At 37.4% G+C, this 27,695-nt stretch overlaps 1 protein-coding gene across 4 annotated transcripts in view; it reads right to left on the bottom strand.

Annotated features, from left to right (window-relative positions):
- The window catches only part of MYO1E (myosin IE), a 93,071-nt gene that overhangs the window by 18,372 nt on the left and 47,004 nt on the right, over nt 1-27,695 (bottom strand). For all 4 annotated transcript variants that reach the window (XM_075764881.1, XM_075764882.1, XM_075764884.1 and 1 more), the window contains exons 7-22: nt 27,060-27,191; nt 25,511-25,645; nt 24,195-24,327; nt 20,557-20,753; nt 19,431-19,511; nt 18,957-19,043; nt 17,622-17,708; nt 16,315-16,482; nt 15,474-15,559; nt 14,799-14,880; nt 13,875-13,981; nt 10,174-10,272; nt 6,289-6,433; nt 2,170-2,284; nt 1,308-1,477; nt 708-853 (exon numbers count right to left, since the gene is read on the bottom strand). In XM_075764881.1, the coding sequence (XP_075620996.1) occupies nt 708-853; nt 1,308-1,477; nt 2,170-2,284; nt 6,289-6,433; nt 10,174-10,272; nt 13,875-13,981; nt 14,799-14,880; nt 15,474-15,559; nt 16,315-16,482; nt 17,622-17,708; nt 18,957-19,043; nt 19,431-19,511; nt 20,557-20,753; nt 24,195-24,327; nt 25,511-25,645; nt 27,060-27,191 (1,970 nt within the window). The remainder of the gene's footprint in view (nt 1-707; nt 854-1,307; nt 1,478-2,169; nt 2,285-6,288; nt 6,434-10,173; nt 10,273-13,874; nt 13,982-14,798; nt 14,881-15,473; nt 15,560-16,314; nt 16,483-17,621; nt 17,709-18,956; nt 19,044-19,430; nt 19,512-20,556; nt 20,754-24,194; nt 24,328-25,510; nt 25,646-27,059; nt 27,192-27,695) is intronic.

Raw genomic sequence — 27,695 nt, 5'->3', positions numbered from 1 at the left:
AAATACACTTGTTGCTCTGGATTGGTAGTCTTTTACATTAAATTACACTCGGCTACCAGCTCTGATAAACCGCAATAACAAATGCGGAGTTATCCAGGGACTTTGTTCACTCAGCTTCAAAGGGATGAAATGATATAGGCAAGAATCCACTGGTCTCATGGGCAGTTTCCTCCTTTTTTTTCTCACCTAACTGGGTTTCTCAGCTCTATGTGGACACCTCAGATATTTCCTGCAATCTGGCCTTGGCTTGACATTCAGTCAACAGAAGTGATGTGAAATCCAACTAGAAAGAAAGGTTTTGGTACCTCAGCAGAGAGAGAACACCCCTTTAGGAAACAGTGGACATGTACAAGGTGTAGTTCTATAAGTAAGAATTATTTCTGGGATACAAACTTGAGCCAAAACTTAGCAGAACCTGCTTGTGCATGGTGAAGATGTGCTTCACAAATACATCTTGGGGGGCACATGCGATAGGTGAGACCCAGTGTAAGTGAAACATTTTTAACAGCTAGTCAGAAAATGTGTGTTGGCTATAAACTTAAACGACTATTGTTATAGCACACTTACTAGGCCTGGGAATGAAAATAAGGCTTCAGTTACAGGATTCTATTAATACAGCTTAAGAAATTCACCCTTCAGTCTACTTCTTTCCCCCCCATCCTACACAAATTTCTTGGTTAATGGAAAGATACTTTCAAGCTACTGACCTTAGAGAAACAGAAAGAATTCTTTCCACTTCCATCCTTCGCTTTAAGACTTCCTTCACTTGGCCTTTCTCTGGACCCTGCTTTATCTTTTCACGCCCAATCAGGTATATGCAGTTTGGAGTGAGGATGAGATCTCGCTTCACGTTCTGAAACACAAAATTGTTTGAAAATACATAGCTATACAGAGATCAATGTGCTCATGTTGTGATGCTGTTCCAAAGATATATAAGGTACTATGATTTTTGGGCAATATTGTTAGGTTTTGGTTCAAGTGAAAAAAATACTGAGGTGATTAATCACATGACTTCAGAGTCAGATTGCACAGGACAGGAAAGTGGCTTTGTTCCCCATTTCCTAACTAATGTAGCTTTCTGCCCAGCAAGTCCCATAAAGCCTTCATCCTGGGACAATAGATTTGACAATGATAATGTTCTGATCACAAGGGTGTAACTGCTTCCTTATGTGTCTTTTAGGTCAAAGACACTTTTTTCCAAGCTGATATCCTAGATGGTATGACACTAACATGGTGGAGTTTCTTTGAAAGGATGAAGTAACTCCCTAGCAGAAATAATCATTAATGGATGTTGCTCTTAAACCTACCTTAAACCGTCTATCATATTTAGTTACAGTGTCTGCAAAATCAATCTTCTCCCGTTTGCCCACAAACTGGCGTAGCTCTGGATGGTCCTCCATGCCTATGTAATCTCCCACAAAATTCCTGTTAATGCTGTTCCGCCTTCTCTCTTTCTTGTTCAGCAATAGATCTGATGCTTAAATACCAAAAATAAACATTGATTAATAGTATTGATGAAATTTTCTAAACTCATGATCTGTAAGAGCTAACTGTTTCAAGCAGAACCTTTTGGGAAGATGTGATAACCAAATTGTTTATAATATGGAAAAAAATAGTGAAGCACTGCCACTAATTCTTTATATAAGGATCTGTGTGATTATTAAATCCATTCCAATGAAATACATTAATGGCAAGCTCACTAGTTCTGATCAAATGGGAGCACTTCTGGAACTAAAGGATTTCTCACTCGTTGCTGGAAATTAAAGATTAACTCCTCCAAACCCAGAATGTTGTTCATTCACATAACCCAGGTCACACGTGCAACTAAGCATTAATTAGAGTCCTTGGATCAAATTGTATCATCTATAGACCATCCAGGTCCTGTATAACTGTGGGGTGCTTTTCCTTTTTCAGTCCCCCAGAACATTCCTGATTTCTGTCCTACTCAGTCTGGCTTTGTTTTGAGAGTGAAACACTGAGTAATCCAAGAAATCCATGCATGCAGAGCAGCCAGCCTCATCAGTAGTACCTTAGGGGTCCAACAATTTGCAGTCATTCCTAGACAGTCATCTGCAATGCAATGGTTTGCTCTATATATAGAGAGATATATTTTCTTCAGCTCTTGTGGGTCTCTTTCTGTTCCTGGAACCATCAGAAGTTATGACCTACCTTCTTCTCTCATCTGTACGTATTTTCTCCTGGCCACAAACTTCCTCCATGCCTTCTGGATGGCCCTGGCATACCCATCATACTTCCTCTCTCTCATCTCTTCTAACAAAAATAGCTGTACAAAGAGACAATAAGGTGAGTCAAACACTTTACATGAAAAATTCAAGAAAAAGCCGTATTTTACTTTCAACAACTTTGAAGTGCATTTCACTCTATATCCAAGCTGGTGCCTCTACCACAACTATGGGATCTGAAATCAGAAAGTTAGGTAACCTTTTCTGGAAGAAAACTCTGACACTTAATTGATTCTGGCTCTTGCCAGTCTACCCATTAATCTTGATACCCAATGATGAAGGAAGAGGAATATGCATTCTCCCTGAAATATTCTACTGGTGCAACTCAAGGTTCTCCACTGGGCATCCATCCGGCCTCCATCTTCACATTCTGCAATATTCACATTTCTCGTCAGACCATTAACCATATCTATGGGAATCTGTGCAATATGTAACATAATGCACTGTATTCACATGCAACTTTCTTCCCCATCTGAATTTCATACTCTCGTGTCTACTGGCTCCATTCTTTCCCAGCAGTGAAGTTTGTTTGCTGGCTGCAGGATTTACAACTATGATCTTGTATTTCAGTATGACGTAGTAAGATTTTTGGGTCTAAAATGTTGTCAGAATTCAAGAGGGAAATGCTGATTTATCAAAATGGAAATGGAAGGTGTCCCCTTTTTTGAGAATTTCCCAGGTCCCACTAAAATATATGTAAACTTAATGCATTAGAACATCTTCATAATTACTGTAGGATACAGCATATTTCACTATAGCCTTTTACATACTTTAAGTTTAGTTAGATGTTTTCTTGTCTCATCAGAAGCACAAGCATTTGGCTAACAATTACAATACTACATCAGTGCACTGACATGGCTGTTGCTTATTATTTCTCTCTAATGTGTGTAAAATATTCATAAGGACTTTCTCTAGCTTTCCAAAGAGATAAAATTAGTAAAAAACAAGTATATCAAGAAGCAAACCGGGGCTTTAGGATTTTTTTAATTTGCTGCCCTAAACCATGCAAATCTAGAAAAATACTGTCGTTCATACTGATCTTAAAAAGGAAACCTGATCTAGTGCAAACCATTTCCACAGAACCTCACTTGCTCTTGTACAGTTATTTATTCAGGTGTTTGATGGAAATGTAAATAATGAAGCCTCCTTTCTGCCACGCATAAAACCTTATTTCACAGTTGGCAACTCTCCATCTACAGCAAACTTATTTAAAAAAAAAAAAATCTCTTCACAAGCGCACAAGCACTAGATAGGGTTTCAGCACACAGGCAAGAGTGCTCCTGATGCAAAAACTTCCTCACCTTCAGCAGGAGCATGATCAAGCCCTTGTGCAATTCAGGTTACAGTAACAATATTGATGTCGTGTCTTGTGAACACTCACCATTTATTTATCTAACAATAATGCTAATTGCAAAATAGTCTATCACCTGCAGCTGAAGGTCACAATTAAGGAAATTCAATGAAAACACTCTGTTAAAATATAGCTCATAAATTATAAAATAATAATACTGGATAAATATGTATTATAAAGCCTCCCCTCACACTCCTAAGCAAATCACGTATTTTTTATCTGATTATCCACAACAGCTGGTCTCTTTGATAAAAATAAAAAATTGCATTTAACACCTAAAAGATCTTTTTCCTCAAAATACTTTAGTAATACAAGATGAGAGATTGTCTTTGATACTAAAAGATATAAATCAAGCTTTTGATTATTCAGCTCATAGAAAATTTTTCAACTTAAAATTAAAAAGGCCTACACTATTTTTAGTACTTGTTTAAAATAGATTTCATGGCTTGTAAAAAAAAAAACCAAAAACCCACCACCAAAAAAACCCCCCAAACTAAATTTTTAAGAAAATGTACACAGTAACTGAAAGCATTAATTTAAGTTAAAATCAAAATGCAACCCAAAAAAAGTTTCACTACTTACTTCCAGTCAACCTCATGTTGTCTTAACATACAGAACTGCCCTTAAGTAAAACTCACAGATATGCCATTAAATGGCATATACATGCAACCAGGACTTAGCAATATAACAATGCATTAGAATAGTTAGATGCATCCATTGGAAAACAATTTCTTCCTCTTGGAAACAACCTAGTAGCATATGATGCTGGGGTATAGAATATTAATGTTTTGGCCACTTGAGAGTGAACGGGAACTAGATCCATTGATCCACCGTGAGAACTTGCCACTTGGCTATTAAACAGAAGACAGACACCAGCAAATTAAAAAAAAAAAAACCCAAACACCAAACAGCAATAAGACCCACCCTTATTTGTGAAGATACAGCTGCTGAAAATCCATGTTCTTATAAGGGGCAAACATACCAAGCTTAGGGTATTTCAGCTGCCAGGAAAGGAAGATAGTTCTTTATATGATTTATTACATAAAACAGAAAACAAAAATACTTTAAAACTTTGGATTGATTATCCATAAAGTAGCATAACGTTGAGAAAACAGCCATCACACAAAATTATTTTGGGTTTTTTCCCTTAATTGTTTTTCTCTCAAACTGAGATTGTATTTGGTTTGTAACTAGTTGCAATGAATGGCATGGATGCAAAATAATTTCACAGTGAAAACAAGAAAATCAGGTTTGCTACAGTGTAAGATAATGAACACAGGACTGGATGATGTTGATTAAATTACTAATTCTGGTCCCTTGTAATTACAAGCCACTAAGTTGTCTGCATTAATTCAAATAGATATTTGACCAGAATGCGTATTTGCCACCACCCTATAATAAACTTGAGGTCATCAGTAAAGGACTGAAAGTCACAACTGTAACATCACAAGAAAGGATATCAAAGACATCTGCTAATGTCCAAGGCTATTGCACCGACTATGTAAGACAAGACTTCCCAAAAATCTTAGGCAATAAATCATGGCCTGTGCTACAGAGGAAGGCAGGTAAAGCTCACCCTTCCTCATAACTGGCTAGCTAAGGTGTTGCTTGCAATGACTAAGTACAATTAATCCTATACCAGAATTTCCTGCTCTGCCAACATGCACCTAAGTATTCTAATAACCTACATTTTGAATGCTGCACACTTTATTATATAAACATGACTCTCAGATGGCAGGGAATGTCAAGTCCCATTATTCCTGAACAGAGTTGATAGTATCTTACCCTATTTATGGTAGAAACAACACAATTTCTGTTACAACTTGGAGAACTATTTTCTTTTTCCCTTTAACAGAGATCCTCCCATGTGATTGGGCACAGCAGTATCATTGCCTGAATTACTGTTGCTCTACAGAGCAAAAAATATGTTTCTGGAAAAGAAAGTGATAGCAGTAGAAGTGTACTGCTTTAATTCTGACATGTGACTTCCAGTAAAGCACCAAGAAACCACCTAATGCTCAACTGCAAGGTATGCTATACAAACTAAGGAATACATGATGGTGGGTAGAGCATAGGTTTTTTCCTCAACAGCTACCATGAATAGCAATGTAAGAAAACTTTTTTGCAAAAGATTTTGTGCAGTTTAGCAGCCACAGGATAAAAACAGCCTTATGATGCCTCCCTAATGTTCTCTTTTAATGGGATTTCAAGTTGCAGTCATACTGGAACATTGATTTAGTCAATGATGCATAACATATCCTTATTGTAACTCGGGGCTATCCTACACTCATCAGTAGTTCTTATACTGAGAAGAGGAACTATCTTCTTGGGCTAATGGTCATAGATACGTTTTCATGCTGTGATATTCCTTCATGTGACAGATTCTCTGATAGAATGTCACCATGTGCAACCTGACATCAAAGCATCTTCATATCCTATCTCCTTTATGCATTTAATGCTCCTTGTATTAGTGTCAAAATCACACAGGGTCCTTATGTACTGTGCCCATTATAAAAGTCCCTAGAATCCCTGTACAGCCAGCCTCAAGGCACCTGTGACAGACCTGTCCAGCTTGACTTGTATTCTTATGCTTCTCCCACCTTAGCTGATACCATGCCCAACTTCTGAGTGGGCAGGCCTTTTATTTCAGCAAAACAGTGTCATCTTTAAAGACTTGTGTTCTGCCACACTTACAGACTCTGGAGCTTTGATGAAGACTTTGGATTTCCCAAGCTGGTATTGGTCAGAATCCATGTTGACTGACTGAAGCAGGTGGAGAACTCCTTGCTTCTCTTCTCCCTTCCAGGAAGGCCAGGTTGCTTTGGTCAGAATGGCGTACCTTAACCACCAAGGAGAAGAGATTAAAACCCGACATCAAACACCAGCAGCAGAATACTTAGTATTACCCTGGGGGAAGGGCTGACAATTTTGGCAGGACTTAGAGAAGCTTGGAGTGTGGGAAGATACACGGTATTAAGATGTTACTTGTTTAGCAAGACCAAACAGCTGCAATGAGAGGGTAACAGTGTCCAGGAGTGTCTCATTTCCCCATGCTAAGTTACTATTTGTTAACTGCAAAGTTACATTCAAGAACAAGTAGTTCGTTACAGAAAGTTTTGCTGTGATCTCCTTAAGTCCAGGGCAAGGTTCTTTACTAGCAATGACTTGTGGTCAAGATTTAAGTACCTACACTCTTGGTATTTTACATTCATTCCCAAGCATGTGGCCAATTTCCCACTCAAGCTTTCTCTGTCTTTTTCTTACAAAGGCCTTTTGTGTTTCTAAGCAAGTGACCAGCTCATGTTCCTAACCCACCTGTTCAACAGCTGGTCTGCATTTAGCAAGAAGCCATTCTTGGCTTTATACCAGAAAGCATTGGTGCAAGAGGGACGATATAGTGATGTTGGTGCTAGCTGGAGGGAACACTGGGAACTGACCACACAAAGGGCTTGGGAAGGAGGCAGGGAAGTGCTATAATACCATGTCTTTGATAGAAAAGGGGAGTTGTCTTCTGTCTCAGGTATTCACTTTAACCCTTCAAAATGAGGTGGAAGCCAAGTTGCAGCCCCTCTTAAACTCTCTGCTTTTTCAGGCTTAATTTGGGCTTTTGGAACTGCCAGGCTGGTGTTACAAAGCTGCCTTGTTCCACTGCCCACCAAGGAACACTGTCCTTTTAGCTGTCTCAGCATGCCTATGGATAAGTAACTTCTCTATAGCTGCTATTGACACTCCTTTGACAATCACACTGGAGAAAAGCTAAATATGTTGTGACAAATTTCTCCCCCAAATCTTTTATGTTCTTTACTCTTGACAATTTTTGAATGCCTTAAGCATACTTAAGTTATATAAACTAAATCATGCTTATTAGTAAAACTAATCAACTACTGCAAAAGTGATGAAGTATGGAGTCCAGTTTGTTGCAATTCCCAAGTTCTTGTTTCTTAAAGACTTAGGCAGCCCCTAATAAAATGTTCTCAAAAATCACACAAGGAATTGTTAGAAAATTCATTAAGGGAATGTTCATTACTCATTCTTGTCATCTTTAAAATGTTATCCAGCCAGGAAGCAGAAACAGTGTCATGCAACTTAAATAACAATACCACACAAAGAAAAATAGCAAACAGTTAAACAATCACAAAACCCAAACACCTTTGAATGGCAAGTATATGAAAAGAGAAAGCTAACTGATGGATAATTCAGTAGGATTCAAAAGAGTCTGCTGATGTTATGTTCAAATCTGTTATTAGTTAACAAATGCTCAGGTACTACATCATGGTGTAACAAATTAGCTCTTGTACCATCCTAAATATAGAAGTATATACAATCTATGTTTACAGACAATGTGTACACTTAGATATTTATGTAATTTCTCCGTATTATGGGATCAATGATAAACCTAGTAAGAAGCTGTAAGTTAAATTAACTCCTAGCTTATTTAACAGCCTCTTTTGCAGGTTCGGTTCATCAGGTACCACCAACAGTATAATTGTATAGGTGGCTCTAAACAAGTCTGAGTTTAAAGAAGCTGATCTTAGTAAAGGCATTTGAAACTGCCACCTTCCACACAAGACTTTGACACTACATTTCAACATGTTACAAATTATTTCCTATATCTTCTGGGCTGTAAAGGAGGCACAGGGAAAACCAAGACTTAAGACATTTTAATTTAAGTAAAGCTCTTGGGTACAAAAGAAGAGATTCAAAATTCTCCTCTTTCATAAACTCTAATTTCATACATTTTGCTGGTGTGACAAGTCTACAGGGCAGAAGAAACAGATTATCCTATAACATGCACCAATTAAGCATTTCACAATATTATAATGTGACAATTCTATCACTGTTCACTGTCTAGAAATAGCACTTTTCTCTACTGTACTTGTGCATGCTTCCTATTAAACTGGTCGTGTCAATGTCTATGTATCTAGGTTTTTCAAGCTTGCATCACTTCATCTTTCAGAGGATTCCAGCACAGGTACTAAGTGTGTTCTTAAAAGGCTTCTGAAACTATTTCAAATCATGACTGCCCCCCAAAAAATTTATAAATTCACAGTAAGCAGTTAGGGTCTATATCTAAACATGGGAGCATGGAGTTCAGCTTTCAGATTGGTTATGCTTTGAAACACACAGGCCTTTTCAGTGACTGTGGCTTTTTGCATGCAAATGTAAATTTTGTACATAAAAGTCTATTCAGCCCAGAAATCGCCACTTACATGGAGCTGCCAAGGAACGCCCAATGAAAACAAGTGTACAAGCATGCATTTCCTGTCCATCCCATGCCTTAGCCCACTTTTACTCACACTGACTCAGGGTGTCAGAACAGAGCTTGTTCTGGATGCTAGGGAACTGTGAATGGAAAGGTTGCAGGAAGAGTTTTACTCATAACAAAATGTTAAATTTAACAAGACTAATTTGAAACAAATGGGTGAATTCCATAAAGAATTAGTTTCAGTTGCCTGTTGATCTCCACATATAAAGTGAAGTATAAAAATCTATTCACCTTCCAGAAGTACCATGTAGCTTTTCTTTGTGCAGATCTTGGGCAGATTTCTAGACCTGCACAGCCCTCACAATTGGTGTTCAACAACTGCGGACGCTAGGTTTAATACACATTTTTAATCTGTTATTCTGTCTCAGCAAATCTGTGTGAAGTCATGCAACCTGAAGCATATTTATGCTTATATGCCTGGGCTTGAAGATTGTGAAGAGGAATTTAAAATTGTTCCATAATTGAGTCCATGCTTTATATTTTAGGTGTATTACTAGATGATTAGAACATTATCTATTATCATGAAGTATTATCAGTGGCTTTGTTCTGTGCTGATTGATTATATTCCATTCCTTGCAACAACTGATTGGAGTTTTTGTTTTATATTCTCACGTGTAACACAAAGACTTCCAACAGAAGCTGACTTGTCATGTAATGCCTCAGTTGAGGCATTTATTAGCTGTATGTCTCAATTTTCTAAAAACCAGAAGCTGAATGTTGTGTAAATCTTGAAATTGCTCTGATTTAAGATGATTTCATTAGCTAGTGGAGGTAGTTAATCTTTTGAGTTGGTCCTAAGACACTGAAAAAAAGATTGGTCTTACAAACCTATGACTTGCTTTCATTCAGTGAGCAGCTGCAGTGGTTTGCATTGTAACCATTCCCAGCTGTTTGAACACCATCGGAAGGACATAAGGAGCAATTTATGCTACGGTTCCTCTTTACACCTGAATGGCAGGCATGTATTCCTTTACCTATCTTCTATCACTGGGAGAGCTACAGCAGTTAAACAAAGGCTAGCAGGTAGACAATCAGATTCCAGGCTCTGCAGCTCATAACTCTTTAAGTTCCTTAACTCTTTTTAACTGAGGTCCTACGCAAGGTTACAGAAAAACGAAAAGACTTTCAAAGACACAAAGCCAGTCTTTAAGGCACTTTCAAATCTCTGCGTCACTTAAGATTGTAAGATAAATGGGGTGGAAAAGGAGAGGGTAACTGGGAAATGAGCAGCTTTCAAAACTTGCAACTTCTTGTTTTCCTCATCCTCATGTAAACAACTGTGCTGTAATACCTCAAAATGAGTATTACCCTACCTCTGCAAAAACTTCTTGAAAACCCGCCTGTAGGCATAGCCAGCTCTTCTTACTCGAATATTTTCTTTCAGACCCAAGTATTCCACTTGATGTTTTACCCTATGGACAAAAAAACCATGCAAAATTTACAATGTATTTTATTTCAGCATAGTTGTGGATTAAGTATTCTTAAAAGTCGGTATTGCGTTTAAAGACTATTGACTTCTAAAATTCACGCACAGCTATATGAATCTATTCTTGCATATTACCATGCACACTGCCTAGTACGAAAAACAGTCAAGGCTGGTAGACTACATTACTCAAACATATGTAGCAAGTTTACCTTAGCATTTTTTCTGAGTTTAACTTCCAATCTCCTAACCGATTCATGTATAAATTTCTTAACTAACATTATTAACCATAAAAGGCCAAGTAACTATTACCTACCTATACAACTACATAGCTGGTATCCAAGGGAGTAGGAGATTGTTTCCTGTTCTTTTATTACAGGTGCCACCTATGTTCTACATAGCTCAAACATCAACAGTAGCACACAGTAGCTCTCTTTTGGTTGTTCTGGAGAAAGGACCAAATCTGATGGCTGGAGAAAGCCCCAGATACTACATTTCCAATAAAGAATCAGAAAGGAGAGAGCTAGGCCAATATATTCACGAAAAGCTAGCATTCCTCCTAATTTTACCATGCTGCAAAGGAAGGGTTTGAGGTTAGGCACAAGACTGGCCAAAGCATGCCTGGTAAGCTTGTTCATGGCATGCTTTAATTGCAAACAAAAACTGAGTTGGTATCAGTCCCACAGAAAGCATTAGTGGCCATGGAGGGACTCTGCTGCACATGTGAACTGAAACATCATTATCCCAACATCAGTTACAGTTTCCTCATGCAAAACATGTTCATTTAGGTTCTGTACAGGGAACAAATATGCCCCCATGAATCTCAAAGCAGAAAAACAGCCAAAGAGGAAAAAAGCTTCCTTTTGGCACCTTTTCCTCTTTCTAGAGCTGTGGTACATTATTTTATGTTCCTTCTTGCACATCCTGATAATCTACTATTTAATGCTTGGAGATTTAATTCAAAGAATTTCAGTTAACTTCCTTAGCAACTTGCAGTTTTCCTTTGCATTTCCTTAATTTCCTCATGTAAATCATGCAGCTGGAAGAGGTGATGTCCGTTTTTAACTCTGAAATGTGGTGTTCAGGGGCTTCTGTTGCTGTTCTTTCATGTATTGCCCATTGATTTTTTTTTCTCCTTTTTTTGGTTGAGAGATTCTTTTGAAATCCCTTGCTACAAATGACAAAAGCCCTTCAGTAATTTCTTCTTTTTAACAACACTTGTGAGAGGTATTTTACTAAATAATGAGTGATACTGCTCTTTTAGCTTATAATAAAGAATATTGCACACTTTAATCTTGCTTTGTTCAAGGAATAAAGTATATCTTGTACCTGCTCCAAGAATTCTGGTACAGTAGAAATTTGGTGGACAAAAATACATTTTCCTGTTTATAGCTTTCCCTCCTGTTCACATCTGGAATAATGCACTAGAGCAACAGTATTACTCCCATTTTCTTACTGTCCTGCCAGTATTACTGTCCAGCAATATAGAATTTGAGACATTTTTCTGTTTTTCCTTTTCTTTCTCAGAAAAGGCACACTGAAAATTTCCCTCCAGACATCAACCTCAAGCAGGTCAGGGTCTGGGAATTCAGCTAATGCAGCAATTTTGAATACAAGTCCAAGTGGCTGTGCCAGGACCTGAACAAAACCACATTTCAAGAACACCCCAATTTCTGGAATAACTAAGATATTATACAAGGTTTAGATATTGCACAAGGTCTATATTTCAGTGCTAAATATTCTGGAATTATTCAACAGCAGTACAAAACTGGGGTGACACAGCTTCTGTGAGCATAAAGACAGGCTTTGTGAAGGTGTTTTCCTTGTTAGTAACACTTTAACTGTCTAGTAACATGCTACTAATAAGCAGATTAGATAATACTACTCACAGCACGTTGATTATGGCAGCATGCATATGATACAGTATTATGTGATCACAGAAGAAAACAAAAAAACCCCTAAACCAACATTCAGCAAAATATCACATAAACTCAGTTATGTTTTGTATTTCCATCAACACAGAACTTTCTCACAGTAAAATCATGAAACCACAAAATTAAACTGGAATTGTTACATGCATATAACTTTTTTTCCCCCCCAGATACATCACTAACTGCTACAGCGTATGTATCCAATGTGAGGACCTAGTATAATATATTGGAAATCATAGTTTGAAATGGGAGAGAATGTTAAGATTTTTAAACATGGATGAAGGATTACCATTATGAGACCTAATTATAAGACCTATATCTGAGTTTGATAGTATACACTCCTTTGTATTTAATTTGTTATCAGTAGCTGCTGCATTTGCCAAATATCATAATCATTATTGGAAAACCAGGAAGAAATCTTGCCCATTTTTGCTCCAAAAGTGGTTTCCTGAAAGCTGGCCTTTTCTCAGGACTAGGTTTTTGTTTGCTTGTATCACTGGTTTCCCAGCAACACCTTCCACAATAAGAAGCCTGTTTTCCAATATGTAAATGATTTTTAAAAGCTCCTCAACTTGTAGTTAAAAGTTCTAGATATACTTTTTCCAGGATCACTTACTTTTCTTGTTTGTTCCCCAGTGTCAGTGGTAAATTACGTGCTGTATAGTAGGATTTTCAGGAGTGGAAAAGCTAGAGAAAGAGGGTCTACATTTCCTGCCAAGACCTAAATGACACTTTGAAGTGCAGTCCCAATTGTGGCTTCTGTAAGTGCTCTACATCTGCACGTAATTGTGCTAGTCGGCATGCCAAATGGCAGGAAGTGAGTTCTGGTGTGTTGTTGATATGGTCAAGAATGCTTTTTATCAGACTTTGCAAATTGTTTCACTGTGATAAAAATAACCACTTGCTTTATCAGCACTTTTACCAATACCAAAAGTACTTGGTATATAATAATAGATGTTATCTATATAAGGATCTCACATAGTATACATACCGTACTGATCACCTACCTCGGTGCAAAAAAGAGTGTATTTTTTCAGATATGAAGATGCTATAAACCATCACATAAAGATGCCTTAAAACAGAGGTGATAAACCCTACTGATGATTTAGATGTCTATTTAATGTCTATATAACCACCCAATAGATATTCTAGTGGCTTATTTTTAAAGAGCTGGCTAATGACACTTATAAGTCAAGAAGTAAAAAAGGAACCTTCTACATTCTTGGCTGTAGAGAGGTTTTGGTAAGTTTGATACATAAAAGCAGATACAGACATCCTGCTGGCTTTTTAGCTATTTAATAGAAGCTGTTTTCAAAGCATAAAGCACAAGTTAGAATTGATGTATAATGCATTTGGTGTGCAAATTCAACATGGAAAACTGAGTCTTTAATAAATCTATTGCATTACTGTTATGCAAATGTTGAATATTCATAACTGATATGAGAAAAGCTAAGAACTGCATATACTAACTGCTGATTTAGACCAAGTGACCACAGCTCATCTTCAAAGTTTAGGAGAGGTCGTGTCAGATTTCATTTATGAAGGTTTAAGAGTATCTAGTTCTGTTTGTCAGTAGGCTGTATGATTACAAATTATGAATTTTTGTTGGGTTTTCTGACTATTAGCAGTGTTTCTACTCACATATGCTGCTAATCCATACCTGCTCTCCTCCCAGTCTCGAGACTTCTTTGTTTCATTTGGTTTGATGCAGCGGATGTAATGGGGTGTACACTTCATTAAGGTGCCAACAAGGTCATTTGCTTGTTTCTGTAAAATCGAGGGAAAACAATAGGATCTGAGCTGAACAGGGTAAATCCTGTGGGTGAATTCTAAAAATTATCAACCATCTGCTGGTGATTCAGTTGAGTGGATCCAATTGACTTTGGTCTTACTCCAGAACAACCAAAGTGTCTTGGGATAATATACACCTCATGAGAAATTTATCAGTAAATAGAAGGCATCATTATCTGCAGCTGTGTAATATATTAAAACCTTTTATATAAAAGTATGGAGTGACAACGAATGCATCAGGTGATTTCACACCTGTTAGGGTGAAATATGAGTAAAGAGGTTGATAAAATATCAATTTCCAAAGTCTGCAAGTGTGTAATCGAAGTGTGTATTTTACAACAAGTCTCCAAAAAGATGCTTGCCTTCTAACACTTGCTGCCTTAGTCAAGGCACATTGTGGTCAGTAGAGACTTCTGTTGACTTCAGTGGGCGTTAGACGAGGCCCTGCTGCATTTCTGCACTATAAAGAGACCAATTATCTGTAGTTAATTGTAGGACATCAAGTGGCTGAGTGAAGGGGCTCATTCATTATGCACATGCAAGTACTATTAGTACTACTATCAATTGCTCCTTTGGAAAATTCACTGTTGTAGAATGGCAGTTGAACAAAACGTTTAATGAACAGTGATGCTGGGCAAAATGTGACTAACAACTGAAACAATGCATCACTCTGCAATCAGGATGCTCCTGGACAGTAAAAAACAGCAGAGACTACTTTTTCTTTTAATTTAGGTATCCATACACAAACACACGCCCATATATGTGCATCCTAATGCAGCAAAACTAGACATACTTTGATTTTACTGCCTGCGGTGGTAGGACGGCCCTTCTTGTCCACTTGAAGATTTTCAGGAAACAGAGCCTTTATAAAAGGCCTAGGAAAGAATTAACAAAATAGTGTTGGCATAGAAAGACAATTCAATGCAGGAATGTCAAGGAATATGCTGTAAAAGTTGATAGCTGAGTAGAATATAAATAGCTATTTCTATTAATCTGGAGTTATATCAAATCTATTTTAAGAGTAGTATTTTCCATGAGCTTCATTCCTCACAGAGATCCCTCGCTATTCTAGTGAGCCTTGGAAGACATGATACTGGACTTCTAAACTCAAAGAAACACACGCTTTTTAAAGTAAGCATCAATTAATTAAAGTACATAACAAAAAGTTACTTTATGTTACAACAGTGCCTCTTCTGAGAAAATGCCAAATCACTGACAGCCTTCTTTGAGGCCAAAACAAATGGCTGTCATTATGCCATTTGATTCTGACACTGCAGTACCTTCCTTATTCAGATTTGCAGAAAATGAAAGTCACTATAATGCAAGTGATACTGTTCTACTGCAGTGATGTTTTATTTCCACTTTTATGCAAATGAGTTCACAAGTTGTGAAATAGAGAAGTCAGGCCTTCTGCATCCATCTGAACTAACATGTTATTCCTAGCTTTAAGCAAGTTTTGCTTACGTACAAATCACTGCTCTGCATGAGTTCAATCAAGTCCATGAAAAGAACATCTCGATTTCTCTCGCAGAATCCATCCATATCATAAGATACCTGGGCCAAGGTGGAAATTGATTGTTTGTGGTAAGTTGATAACCCAATAATTAAAGAAAATTTAAATTCTGTCCTCATCAGTAGCTGTTCTGAACTTCTTGGTTAGTCTGGTATAACTTACAGATACTACAATGATCACTAAATCCTTGAATATATTAACTCTTTCACAACAAACATGAAGGAATTTCATCCGTATACTTAAATTCAGTGAAAAAGACTGTTACGGGGCTAATGAATGTCATACAACACAAGTGAATTTAATACTGGATTTTATTGAAGAAAAATGTTTACATAAGGGTTTACTGTAACTATAACTGCAGGAAATCAGGAACAGTCTTAGAAATATACCCAAGAAAGATAGAACTGTACATTATACTCCCACTTTTATTGGTATATCATCACCTAAGGATCATTTTTATATCTGAATTCTTTAAAGTTACTGTTACTATAACCAACAATTAAGATTATAATTAATAAAATACTAGGGGCATTTATTTATCACACTTAATGTTGAGTTCTGGTTAGTACGTTTGATAGCAGCAAGGCCCAGACTCACCTCTCCTAAGCAATGGACACATGTTAGGGCATGTTTGTTCTAACCTCCCTATGTCGTGAAAAGAAGACACTGTCTCCTGAAATAATCTGGCTATTTAAAATCAAAACAGGCCTCTACAGGGTTTCCCCCTTCCTTTCATTACTGTTCTTTTTCTTTATAAATACATTATGCAGAAGCCAGTGATGATTTTCCACATTACCTTTCCAGCATAATGATGAATGATAAATCCCTGGTTCCAGCTGTTGAAATGTTCATGAGTCCCAATCTGCATCTGGAGCTTTTGAAGCAGTGTTTGGTCAGCTCCTTCTCCCACTGCATGCATTGTGGCACACACATCATCTAAAATGCTCATAATCCCTGGGGGATTCTAACACATTGGAGAAGAATGACAAAAATAGCACAAGAAGTTGGGGGGAGGTGACGCTAGTTTTTCCCCCCAAACAGAAAATTATCTTTCCTACAAAAACACTAGAGCAAAGTCACAGGAAGGATTAATCAGTAGAGTTCACAGTAGAGATAAACTATTTGCATGCTTGCGTATGAATTAAAGGAGAGATACCACTTTGTGTAATGATAGTGACAGTGGGAAACGATGGGGAAAAACAATGATTGCTGTTACAAAACAAAACCCTCAAAATGCCAAACGTTTGTTTTAGTTTTTAATTCCTTCACAAAATCAATCTTCTTTCTCATTCCACCAAAAAATAAACCGATGTCTGAGGTAAGTATTTAAACTCGCATGCTGTAGTTTGACAAACTTAAAGCTAAATATCTAAGCTTGGCACAGAAGTCCTATCATCTTCCTAGTTATTCTGATACAGACAGGAGATGGGCAAAATCTGATGTGCATTTAAGCACAAATCATTATAGTGCTTGAACTACTGTTGAAATTATCTGGCTTACATGAGGACAAAGAACTAGCTGGGAAAAAAAGCCTGCTTCTGTCCTAAAGGATAACTCAACATTTGTTGTCACCCCAAATCAGAACCTAAAGACCTTAAACTGCAGAACACTCTGTGGAGCAAAGACATAAAATTTCTTTTACCTACAACGCTTTCTAATACTTCCTCTTTACTTGTTTCTGCTTCATTTGCAACAGTACCTCAAAGGAAGGTGGTAGTGTAGCTTCCCCAAACTGAAATACATCTCCCAGGGACACAGAAAGCCTTATCTATCTCATGCACAGTAGACTATGTCATGAAGTTCATGATAAAACTTTGGATAAAATTTTAATTTCCATCATATTTTTTTAGTCACACATCAATCATGCTACCTTATAGTTCTCTTTCTGGTCGATACCTTAGACAACACATTTTAGATGACATATAGCTTAGAGCTCCTATAAGACATCTTATGTAAGATTTATATATAGGCTTAGTATGACTCAGTAACTGAACAACAGTATTTGCATTTTTCCTATGAACGTTCTTGACAGCAAAGCAGTTGCCCAAATATTTTAGAGAAAAATCTTGTTGTTTTTTCCATCTGTTTGTTCTAAATACTTACCACTTTGTTCTCTATAAGGTCACACACTATTTTGTTGTTAAAGTAATCTATTGGAGTCCATCTAATTCCTTCTTGCACGTATTCTTCCTGTTAAGTAAAAAGATGGAAATGTTCCTGTGCACTGTGGACGTAGCACTAGATTTACAAAGCAGTACATATACACAAACTGTGCTACTCATGTTCAGAAAGACTTGTCAAATGTATGGCTGGGGGAGGTGGGGGAAATGACCCATATGATAGTTAAATCCAGCTCTCTGCTGCCTAAGAGATGAATCTGAACCCTTTGCTGTTCTCCCACACATTCTTTGGCCATTCATAGCCTTTGAGTACTTAACTGAGAACAGCAGGAATATTTAATCAGTGCATTTATTGTCAAAGCATTTCACAAATAGTAACAAAGTGAGTGCTACAGTATCTTGACAGTGCACCTAAGCATCCATATCCTAATCTAGTTTAAAAATTAAGATTGTGACAGGCATATCAAGGATCAGACGCCCAAAACAACACATTTAGAAATGCGCATGCAATGGTGACACAGCTCTACTTTTTTATTTCTGTACGCAATTACCATAACCCTAAAGACACCTAGAGCTTGGGGAAAAAATTCATACTAAAATTTGATTAAATTGACCCCCTCAGTTGCATACAGACAAGTTCAGCTAGACCCTTAGCAGGTCATTTGTGTGCTCAACTGCAATGATCAGTTACTTCTATACAAAGGCAATTGTGTATGTGCGGTCTTGAAAACAGTGTCCTACAGCTGGTGCCAGGCCTGAGCTCATACCGTACACAATGCTACTGTCTCGGCTGCATTCTGTCTGCCCTCCCATGCAGAAGCTCACAGTTGTGTAAAGTGAGATTTTTGCAGTAAGACTGAGCAGAGAGCTGTAAATACTTTCAGAAGTATTTTTGTATTTGTCTCAACTTATTTAATTCATACATACATATATATATTTTAAAAAGGGGGGGTGGGAGTGGAGGGAATTAAGAAAAGTATTCCCATTTAACTGTGTCATGTCCAACAAAAGCACAGGGATGGCACCAAGCTGCAGTTTTCCATTTCTGTCTGTGAGTTAGAATATGCAGCAAGTCTGGGCGGAGTCATATGACTGCATGGACTCACTTCTGTACCACTGTATTAGAGAATAAATGTCTGTAGCTGATGTGGTTTACATTTTTAGCGTTAGCCAACAAAAAAGGTGGTTGTTTTTTATTCTTTGTCTTGCTTAACAAGGCAAATTTTATTGTTAGCAGATGATGAAACCTCAATTTTTCCATCAATTGAAAAAAGCAATAGCTCATTTATGATTTCAAAAATAGTAACTATTTGGTTACCTGTTCTGCCTTCAGTGTCAGTTCAATAAAAATCTGCTGTAGTTTTTCATTAACGAAGTTGATGCAGAACTGTTCAAACCCATTTTTCTATAGAAAAAGAATTTAAAAATTAGTCTTGTGCTTTATATATAATAATTCTTAGGTCTTATGCTGGCAATAAGCTGTCAATGATGGATGGGTTGCTGATTTTACAGACATTCTGTGTAATCTCAGATCTTTCTTTTAAGATCAATGACCTAGTTTCTTTGAAGTTTCTTCAATACTTAATGTTTATTAAGTGAGACATTACCAGTGAGAACTCAATGTCCAGGAAGCTTGGGTTGGGGGTGTGGGTTTTTTTGGGTTTTAGGGGTTTTTTTTGCTTTTAATCTGGCCACAGGATTTTTTTTTTCTGTTTTGGATTTTTTCCACCTCTAAATAACAAAACTGTCCCAGGTCAGATCAGCTCAAACACTGAGTATTGCATGGCCTTACCTGGAATATTTCAAAGCCATAAATATCAAGGACACCAATGTTATATTCTTCATGGTCCTTCTCCATAGCCTTATTAATAGACTAATAAAACAGAAACAAAATGTAAACCAAAGTGTAGTTTATATATTTAAAAGATATATCCATATCCTTCAATCTTTATATAATAATATTTCATTTCTTCAAAAAGCACATATTTGAGTAGAATACAAATATATGTAATAGGGTATTTTACTTTCACTTTTTAATAGTGTTATTAACAGCTAGTAAACGAACAGTATACTATCCTGTTTTCCACATTAGTGAGCCTTTCAATCTACTCTTTGTACAAATCTTTCCCCTTTGGTGTACTTGGCTCAACTAAAGAAAAGGAGCCAACAAAAAAAGAAGTTTTAAGTCTGATATTTGATGCAAGTTGCAGATGCTACCATGAATCTTTTCACCTATTTCTGTATTCCCCCACTTCACGGTGTCAGTGCTGGCACAGGAACACAGTGGGAATTAGAGCTGTTACAATGAGCAAGACTTCTGAGACACTAGCAGTGCCACTACAGAGGAGACTTCTGCTTCATCTAGCCAGCACCTGTGGTCAAAGGTAAGGTTTCTCCCCCATCAGTCCAGCCTGGGGTCTCATTCCAAACAGAGAGTACTTAAGCACAGAGAATGGAATTTGACCGTTTGCTCAAATGCCACATCATCGGGATGCTGAAGTGGTTCTTTGCAGGAGAGTGGGGTAAGAGAGCAGAGGACCATACCCCATTAATTCTGCTCATCTGAAAATGCTCAACTATGTAGGAGAAAGTAAGACTCAGAGAAGTATGGATGCTGACAGAAAGGAAACGTCAGAAAATCATATGGGACAGTTGTGGCAGGAGACTGAGCAAATATAGCACTGAAAGCACAGCTCATTTCCTTCAAAGAAAGTGCAACATTTGTCATGTAATCAGTGCCTTGTGTTTGGTATCTGTGGTCATGCTCCCACCACGCTGCTCAGAGCTGTTTCTCAGGTTTAGGCAAAGAAATGTACTGGGCAACAGTAATGACGGACAAGAAAAGTAGCACAAGGCACGTTTCTAGTGTACTTGTACTTGTTTTGATACTTCAGTAGAATCAAGCAAATCCAACTTACATCCACCAAGTAATCAAAAACACGGGAATGAAGGGCCTTGGCCAGTGCATCTCTGGTGTAGCAGGCTTGTTCCACATTTAGCGTTACGTTAATGGACTCAGATTTGCCTCCCCACTTGCTGTCCATCTGTCTGCTGGTCAGTTTTTCCTTTAGGCGGTCCTGGTTAATTCCCAGGAGAAAAGCAGGGAAAGCCAAGACTGCAAGAAAGATCGGGGTTGCTGGATTATGACTTACAGACTAAACCAATACAGAATGAAGGGGGAAAAAAATTAGCTGTATCTCTAATAGCAATCAGCAGTAATAAACCTCATGGGGTATGCAGCTGAAAAAGAAAAAGAAAGAGGAGGGATTTATGCTTTAAAATTTCCCTAAGCTCCCCAATGACACTTTCAACTCTTTACATACATGGATTTCAATTAAGATAAGCCACTTTGAAGTAAAATAGTCAGCTATTTCTGTACCTTCAAACATGTAAATTGGCTTAGGTCACAGTTTTGAACTATGGGGTTCAAACAAATCACTCTTGGAGGAGATAAAATAAAACATTGAGCTCACACATTAAACAAAATAACACCATTGAAAATTCTTTGTAAAAACATGAAATGTTTAAAATATTATAAAGAACATGCTATCTGCTTCCTGATATTCTTTCCCTTTCTTCTACTAAGTTACGATATTGCAAAAAGCCTTCAATTGCCTTGCCATTTACTCGGGTTTGGTTTTTTAATCCCTTATTCTGGAAGTACTTTGCAAATTCTGGTTTCCCTTGTTTAAAAGTAAAGCAGAAAAATACATCTGTGCAATAATCAGCCACAAGTCTAGTATTCTTTGCATTCTTAGCACATGGTGCAGATGTTACCTGCAGGTGTCACACCTTAAGGAATGCAAGATGAAAAATGGCTTGAAAGCATATGGAAATAGCTTCCAAGGGCAGCTGCTGGAGTTGGTATTACACTTCCACTAAACACATAATCCTCTAAGCGTGTTTCCTCTGTTGCTTTCAGATCTACTTTACTGACATGAAGAAGGTGTAAAATAATCACTAATGCAGCAGCCACTTGTGCTTTACATATCTTTAATGTCACAGCATGATTTCGCTAAACCCTTGGGTATGTTAATTCAAAAATTATTTTTAAAACTGCAAATAACTACCAGCTCTCTGAAATCTGATTTATTACCATCAGCAAGCTGATGAAATTTACCCTAGGGTACCAGGAAGCACACAAGTAACTGAAGTTGGGTCACTGGCAACATTTCTGATAACTAACTCACTGAGAACTCAGGTTGAAGAGCACAAGAAAAGGACAAACATCACATGCTTTAAAATGGAAAAGAAGGTAGGTAATTAGACCAAATACACTCATGTATATTGCAAAGATGCCAACATAAGTATTTAGCCATTGATAATTTAAGAATTTATGAAGACAGTATAATGGTAAGAACCACCATGCATGCCTCAAACTCTTCCTTCACATTGCTAATGGTCTACTGTAAAGGAAAAATAGCTGGACATGGCTTTGCCTGACTTCCCTAATTGGGAACCAGAGAGATACCACCTAGAAATTACTATAAAGCAGGATATGCACGTAAATGAAAAAATTATCCTCAAAGAGTAATCAATAGCGTTCTGTGGAATAGTTTTAAATACAATCTGTGAAGAAAAGCTGGAAAAGACTAGGTTAACTTCACTGGTTTTCAGAAAGTGTGAAACAAATCTTTCAATTCAATGAAAACGTAAAGAAAGGCTGTTTGAAATTTTTTTCCGCATCCCAGAGAGAACAAGTAGTATTTGGCATGATTTGCAACATGGAAGATTTAGAATAAATAATGAGAACCTTTTTTTTTTTTCCCAACTATTAATATAATCAAGCATTATAACAGATAGTAGAGTGATAATCACTGGCAGTTTTAAAGAAGCATTTGTCTAAATGTCTGTGAAGAATGGTCTGTGTATGGATTTGATTCTGACTCAGAGTAAGAGACTAAAGTTCTGGGCGTCTTGAAGAATGGTCTTTGTATGTTTTTCTGCAATTGGCTATATAATAACAAGAACACTATTGATTGAATTCTTAAACTTTTTATCATTTCAGGCTTGTACAAAGCATGACTTTAACAGCGGTCTTTCATTGTGTTTTATCTGTCGTGGCTATCCAGGTTATTAACGCTTTACTACTTAGTTGGCTAGGACAAACAGTAAACTGCGGGGAGGATTAATGGAAAGAGAAATGAACCCAACTTTCAACTTCATAATGCCAAAATTGTACTAAACATTGCTATTTCTTTTCTGGCTTCTTTAAATGCAGTATGTTTATGAGTAAGTTCTATATTAATTCTGTCTGCTATTTTTTCAATGTCTTATTTATACACAACTTCTATGTATGTATGTATGTCCCAGTGAGCAAGAGAAATATAGTGTACATGGCTCATAGAAACACATTCACATTTACCAACTTATTTCTAACATGCCTTTTCAGGTTGTTACTTTTTGATGCAACGTGCTGCATCGATCTCATCTGGCTATTAAATGTCTTGATTTCACTGAAAGATTTCATACTGTAATTTAAATGGAAGCATAATATCTCATTTGGAATTGGAAGGCATATGAAAAGATCCTATACTTTTCTTTGGATGCATAAAATGCCACAAAATGTTGTTCTGTGGTTCACTTACTATTCTCTCAAGTTAAGAAATTAAGGTTAAAAATAAGTATTTTTTATGTCCCAGTTTCTTAAAACAAATAGCAGTAGAGTACTAATACAGTTGAGCGGGAAGCTGACTGCACGAGATATTGTATTCATATTGAACTTAGCTAAAACTAAACTAACAAATGCAGTTTTCCTAAGATAAGGACCATTCAGAAATAAGAGTTAAGAGAACAGATAGATACATATAAGCTACTATATGTTGTGCTTATCCACTCTGCCTTAAACTATCACAGTAGTATAAAAACAACACTAGCTGCAAGGTATAAATCATGACAAAAATGTTTAAAACTCAAAATCTATTAATGTCTCAACATCTTGCTGATGTGGGCCTAGCTGATATAAAACAGCAGCAAGAGGTGAAGGATGCAAGGACAGTGCATTGTAGATAAGGAAATAGTTCCACAGGAGACGTGCCTAATAATGAGGTATGGGTTGAGAAATTTGAGACAGGGAACATAACTGTGGTATGTGAGCTGTGCATTTCAATTCAATTTGGAATGTCCAATTCAATGCGGAAGAGGTCTTCTGGATGCAGGTATATATATATATGTATGCCTGAGACTGGGCATACTTCACAAATTGGTAGCTGCTTTCACATGGCAATGAGGTCAGACAAATCATGTAAACAGGTGTTTTTATGATTGTGCGCTGATGCACTGAATGAAAGGAGCAGAGTTCAAGTTTGCTTGAAAGTGTTTCTTGCAATTTCTTGCTGGAAAGGGATTTCTTAAATTCAAACTGCAAAATTGCACTCCTATTAAGTCAGTGTCATTGTATGAGACAAAACAGGCACCTCATTATGAAAATTAGCAGCCTCACACTGTAAGAAATGATGCTCCATGCTTGGATAAGCAGCTCAAGATTGCAGTTCACCTCGTGCCATCTGGGTTTCAGTCGGTTGCTAATTCTGTTACAGTTTCCAGAGGTACTTACACTCCTCACTCTCCACTCCTGCATAGTTGCCAACTTCTTTGAAACTGATGTTTCCTAAATGCAGTATTCCTGCCACTATCTGCAGCACCAATGCTTGTTCCTCTGCAAAGATCCCAATCACACTCATTGCATGCTGGGAAGAAAAAAAAGATTAGATCAGTCAAAGAATCTGTTCAGTGACTCTTTGTCATAGAAGTCCTTTTAAAATGTTGATGTTTTCAAAACAGTTAAAGTATGTACGGCAACCAACTTTCATTACAGCCTGCAATGAAGTTTCAAAAGGTACCAGATGTCCTGCTTCAGCATTTTTGTATTTTTTTAATTAACTACAGAAGCATCTACACCATTTTGATGATGTGCTGGCAAAATAAATTCTGGAAAAATTGAAGTTACTAAAAACCTGCTCTGAAGTGTCACAATAAATAGTTTCATTGCAAAATGGGACACAATGAACTTCTGAGACAATGATGTTATTCCTTCTACACAGACAGTTTATCCACTGAGACTAAAAACTGTGATGCTGTACTGAATGGCTCTAAAAAACAGCACAGTCTGTCTGGCTTAGGCTGTGAATTTCAGCCACTTATTAGAAAATAATCTACAACATAATTGTGTTTTGAGTCTAGTGTATATGGTAACTTATAGAATGTCTTCTCAACTGACTTGTTTTCTAAAACACCAAATTAGCTAGTATACAACAGTAATGAGTATTTTTTTTAGGTCTTTAGATGTGCTACCTATATAAATAAGATGATGTATTAATATGCTTATTTTAAATAGTAAATTTCTAATAGCAGGAAACCAGCAAGTTGACTTGACTTGCATCAAGGGCACACAATGAATTGGCAACAGCACTGGATAACAATCCCTGATCTATGCTTTCTAAGTCAGTTGCACTGTTTTAAATACGCATGGAAGATCAGTCACTGCTAATAATTCAGCTAAAACAGGGCACACTCTTATATTTCCTTCTATTGGAAGTTCCTCACTGTGTGTGTATTTTCACATTTTTCATATTGCAGATTACCTGCACTCCATTAAATTTCATTAAATTTGCACCCTTCTGAAAAAGAACAAACAGAAAACAAAATGCCTTTCTATAAAAAGTTTCTCATCTCATCAGGATTCTTAGTAATCCCTGCAACATAGGACCTCTTCAGGGTAACATACCTCCTCCTCAGGGTAAAATACAATTAAAATAAGTTACATCTACATTAATTTCTCATTCCCACATTAATGCATCCTTGTCTTTGCTACAAATGGACAGTGAAATGAGCATACATTCACCAATATGCAAATCAGAGTAAAAAACTCACCAATGTTTCTTGGAAATCTGATTTGTCATTGATGTCATCAACTTTGTAGGACCCAGAGAGACTCAGATAGTAGTAGTAGTCCATACTGGTAACGCCAAGACTGCTTTTTTGTTCTGAGGAGGCCCCTTCAATTAGCTGTGGAATAAAAATCCCCAAATTAAGTCATACAATGATCTTCAGCAGAGGTGAGGCAGGTAGGAAACAGGTGCCTGGGCCTGAAATTACTGAGAAAAATATGGCTACTGCTGGGTCAGGTATGTATCCTTCCTACATTTTGTTAATTGTTTAACCCAAAAGACCAGATTCTCATTCCCATGAATGGTTTAGTTTTAACTTCCACATTGAATAAAAAGCAAAATTTGAGACTGACTTGAATGCCTTCCACTATCTTTACCTCACAAAGATAAGGCAAAGCAGGTTTTCTACTCTGCAATGTATTAGCTAAACCCTCAGGAGCAACGTGTTTTCCATACCTACTGGAAGGAAGGCAGAGTTGAAAGAACATACTACAAAAACATTACTTGTGACTCTCATTGTGAGGCCAAGTATCCTTTATGCCCATTACGGCATATGTTAAGCAAGTTTTGAACTGCTCCAATGCTACGCTGATTTGAAGCATGGCTTAAGTCACACCTCTTTGTATCATTTAGGCTAAAACAGGGCCAAGAACAAAATAACAGAGTAGTTCAAAAAGGGTCCTGGACTCTGTGTGCTGCCAGAGGAGAGGCTCCTCAGACCTACATAAAGTCTATGCAGTTGTGCACAGACATGGCTGCACTAGAAAGGACCAAACAAACTAACCTCAGAAGAGAGCAGTCAAAACCCCGGTGTCAAAAAGCCTCTCCAAGCCACAGAGGAAAATCAGCAGGACAGCGCAAATTGTTTGTACATCTCTGAAGAGGAGAACGCACAACGCCTGGAGCAAATCCAGCTCCAACTCAGCTTTCCATCCTGGCAATGGCACTCCAACTCAATGCGAAGCTGCTTCCAGTCACTTACAATGCACTGTCTCTACTCTAGTTTTGTAAAGCTTGATCAACGGTACTTCAGCAGATAAGGAAGGACGAGTGAAGGCCTGAAAAGCCTCTTGAAACACAAAAAAAGCAGGGATGCTTGGCAGATTCAACGAAGAGATATTATCCTACATGTCCTAGAAAACTTAACTGAGAATTAAGTCTTTCTTTCACAGCTGTTTTATGAAAATCCAGAGCAGAAGGTGTAATTATAAGGCCAGATTAAAAAGAAATCTGTTGGAAAGTTCTCATTTTCTATTATATTCTATTGGACTTTTCCACGTGGGAGTTCACAGTGAATCTCCAAGCAAGGCCTTTGAAATACTGAAGTACTTTTTTGTTCTGGAGCTGAAAGGCAGCTAGGTAGGTCTATGTTAGTGTCTTAACATGCTATTAAGCTTCCCAGTGATATCCCGATTACATTCTTGAGTATGCATTCAGTAATCTCACTATGTTGAGAACGACTTTTCAATCAAAAGCAAAAAACTGGTACTAGTTATTTTAAATAACTTGGAAAGGGCCTATACACTTCTGACCTGGTAAAAAATGTGAAAACTCCGCTCTCCCGGATTCCTCATTACAACTCGAGATTTTTCCAGTAGGAAGTTGGAGATTTTCCCGCCATCTGGTTCTCCACCAGGGCTAAATTGGATTTCAAAGTATTTCCCCTGCAATAAAGAAAGTTGTTGAATGAATAGTAAATACAAATTTGAAATCATGCACTCGTACCGTATCTCAAGGAAGGTTACTACAATATTTAATTTCTATGGATGCAGTGACACAGCTGCCTCAAGGTATAACCTAAGCTTAGATTCTTGAACTATCATGTCTTCTTTCTTTCTCCGTTTACACAGCACTAGACTCAGGATAATACATCATGCAAACGTAGAGAGGAAGCGAGCAGCTTTTCACTGCTGAGACTCTTCTTCGTATAAAGGAAATCATAAAGCTCACCTATACGGGAAGTAAATTTAACAGATTTATGACCAATGGCAAACAGCACTCTGCTTGGAAGCAAGGTAAAGCAATTAAATCTGTTTCTTTCAGGGAGACATTAATAGCATTAACACTCATGTTGGCCAAGGAACAGATCTCAAATTTGTAAAGCCCATGTGTAACTTTTAAAAACAGAACCAAACGGATGTTATCTAGTGAACAGTCATTTCACAATA

This window comes from Balearica regulorum, chromosome 12 (assembly GCF_011004875.1).
Source record: "Balearica regulorum gibbericeps isolate bBalReg1 chromosome 12, bBalReg1.pri, whole genome shotgun sequence".
Lineage (NCBI taxonomy): Eukaryota > Metazoa > Chordata > Aves > Gruiformes > Gruidae > Balearica > Balearica regulorum.
This window is presented reverse-complemented; position numbering and strand designations above follow the sequence as displayed.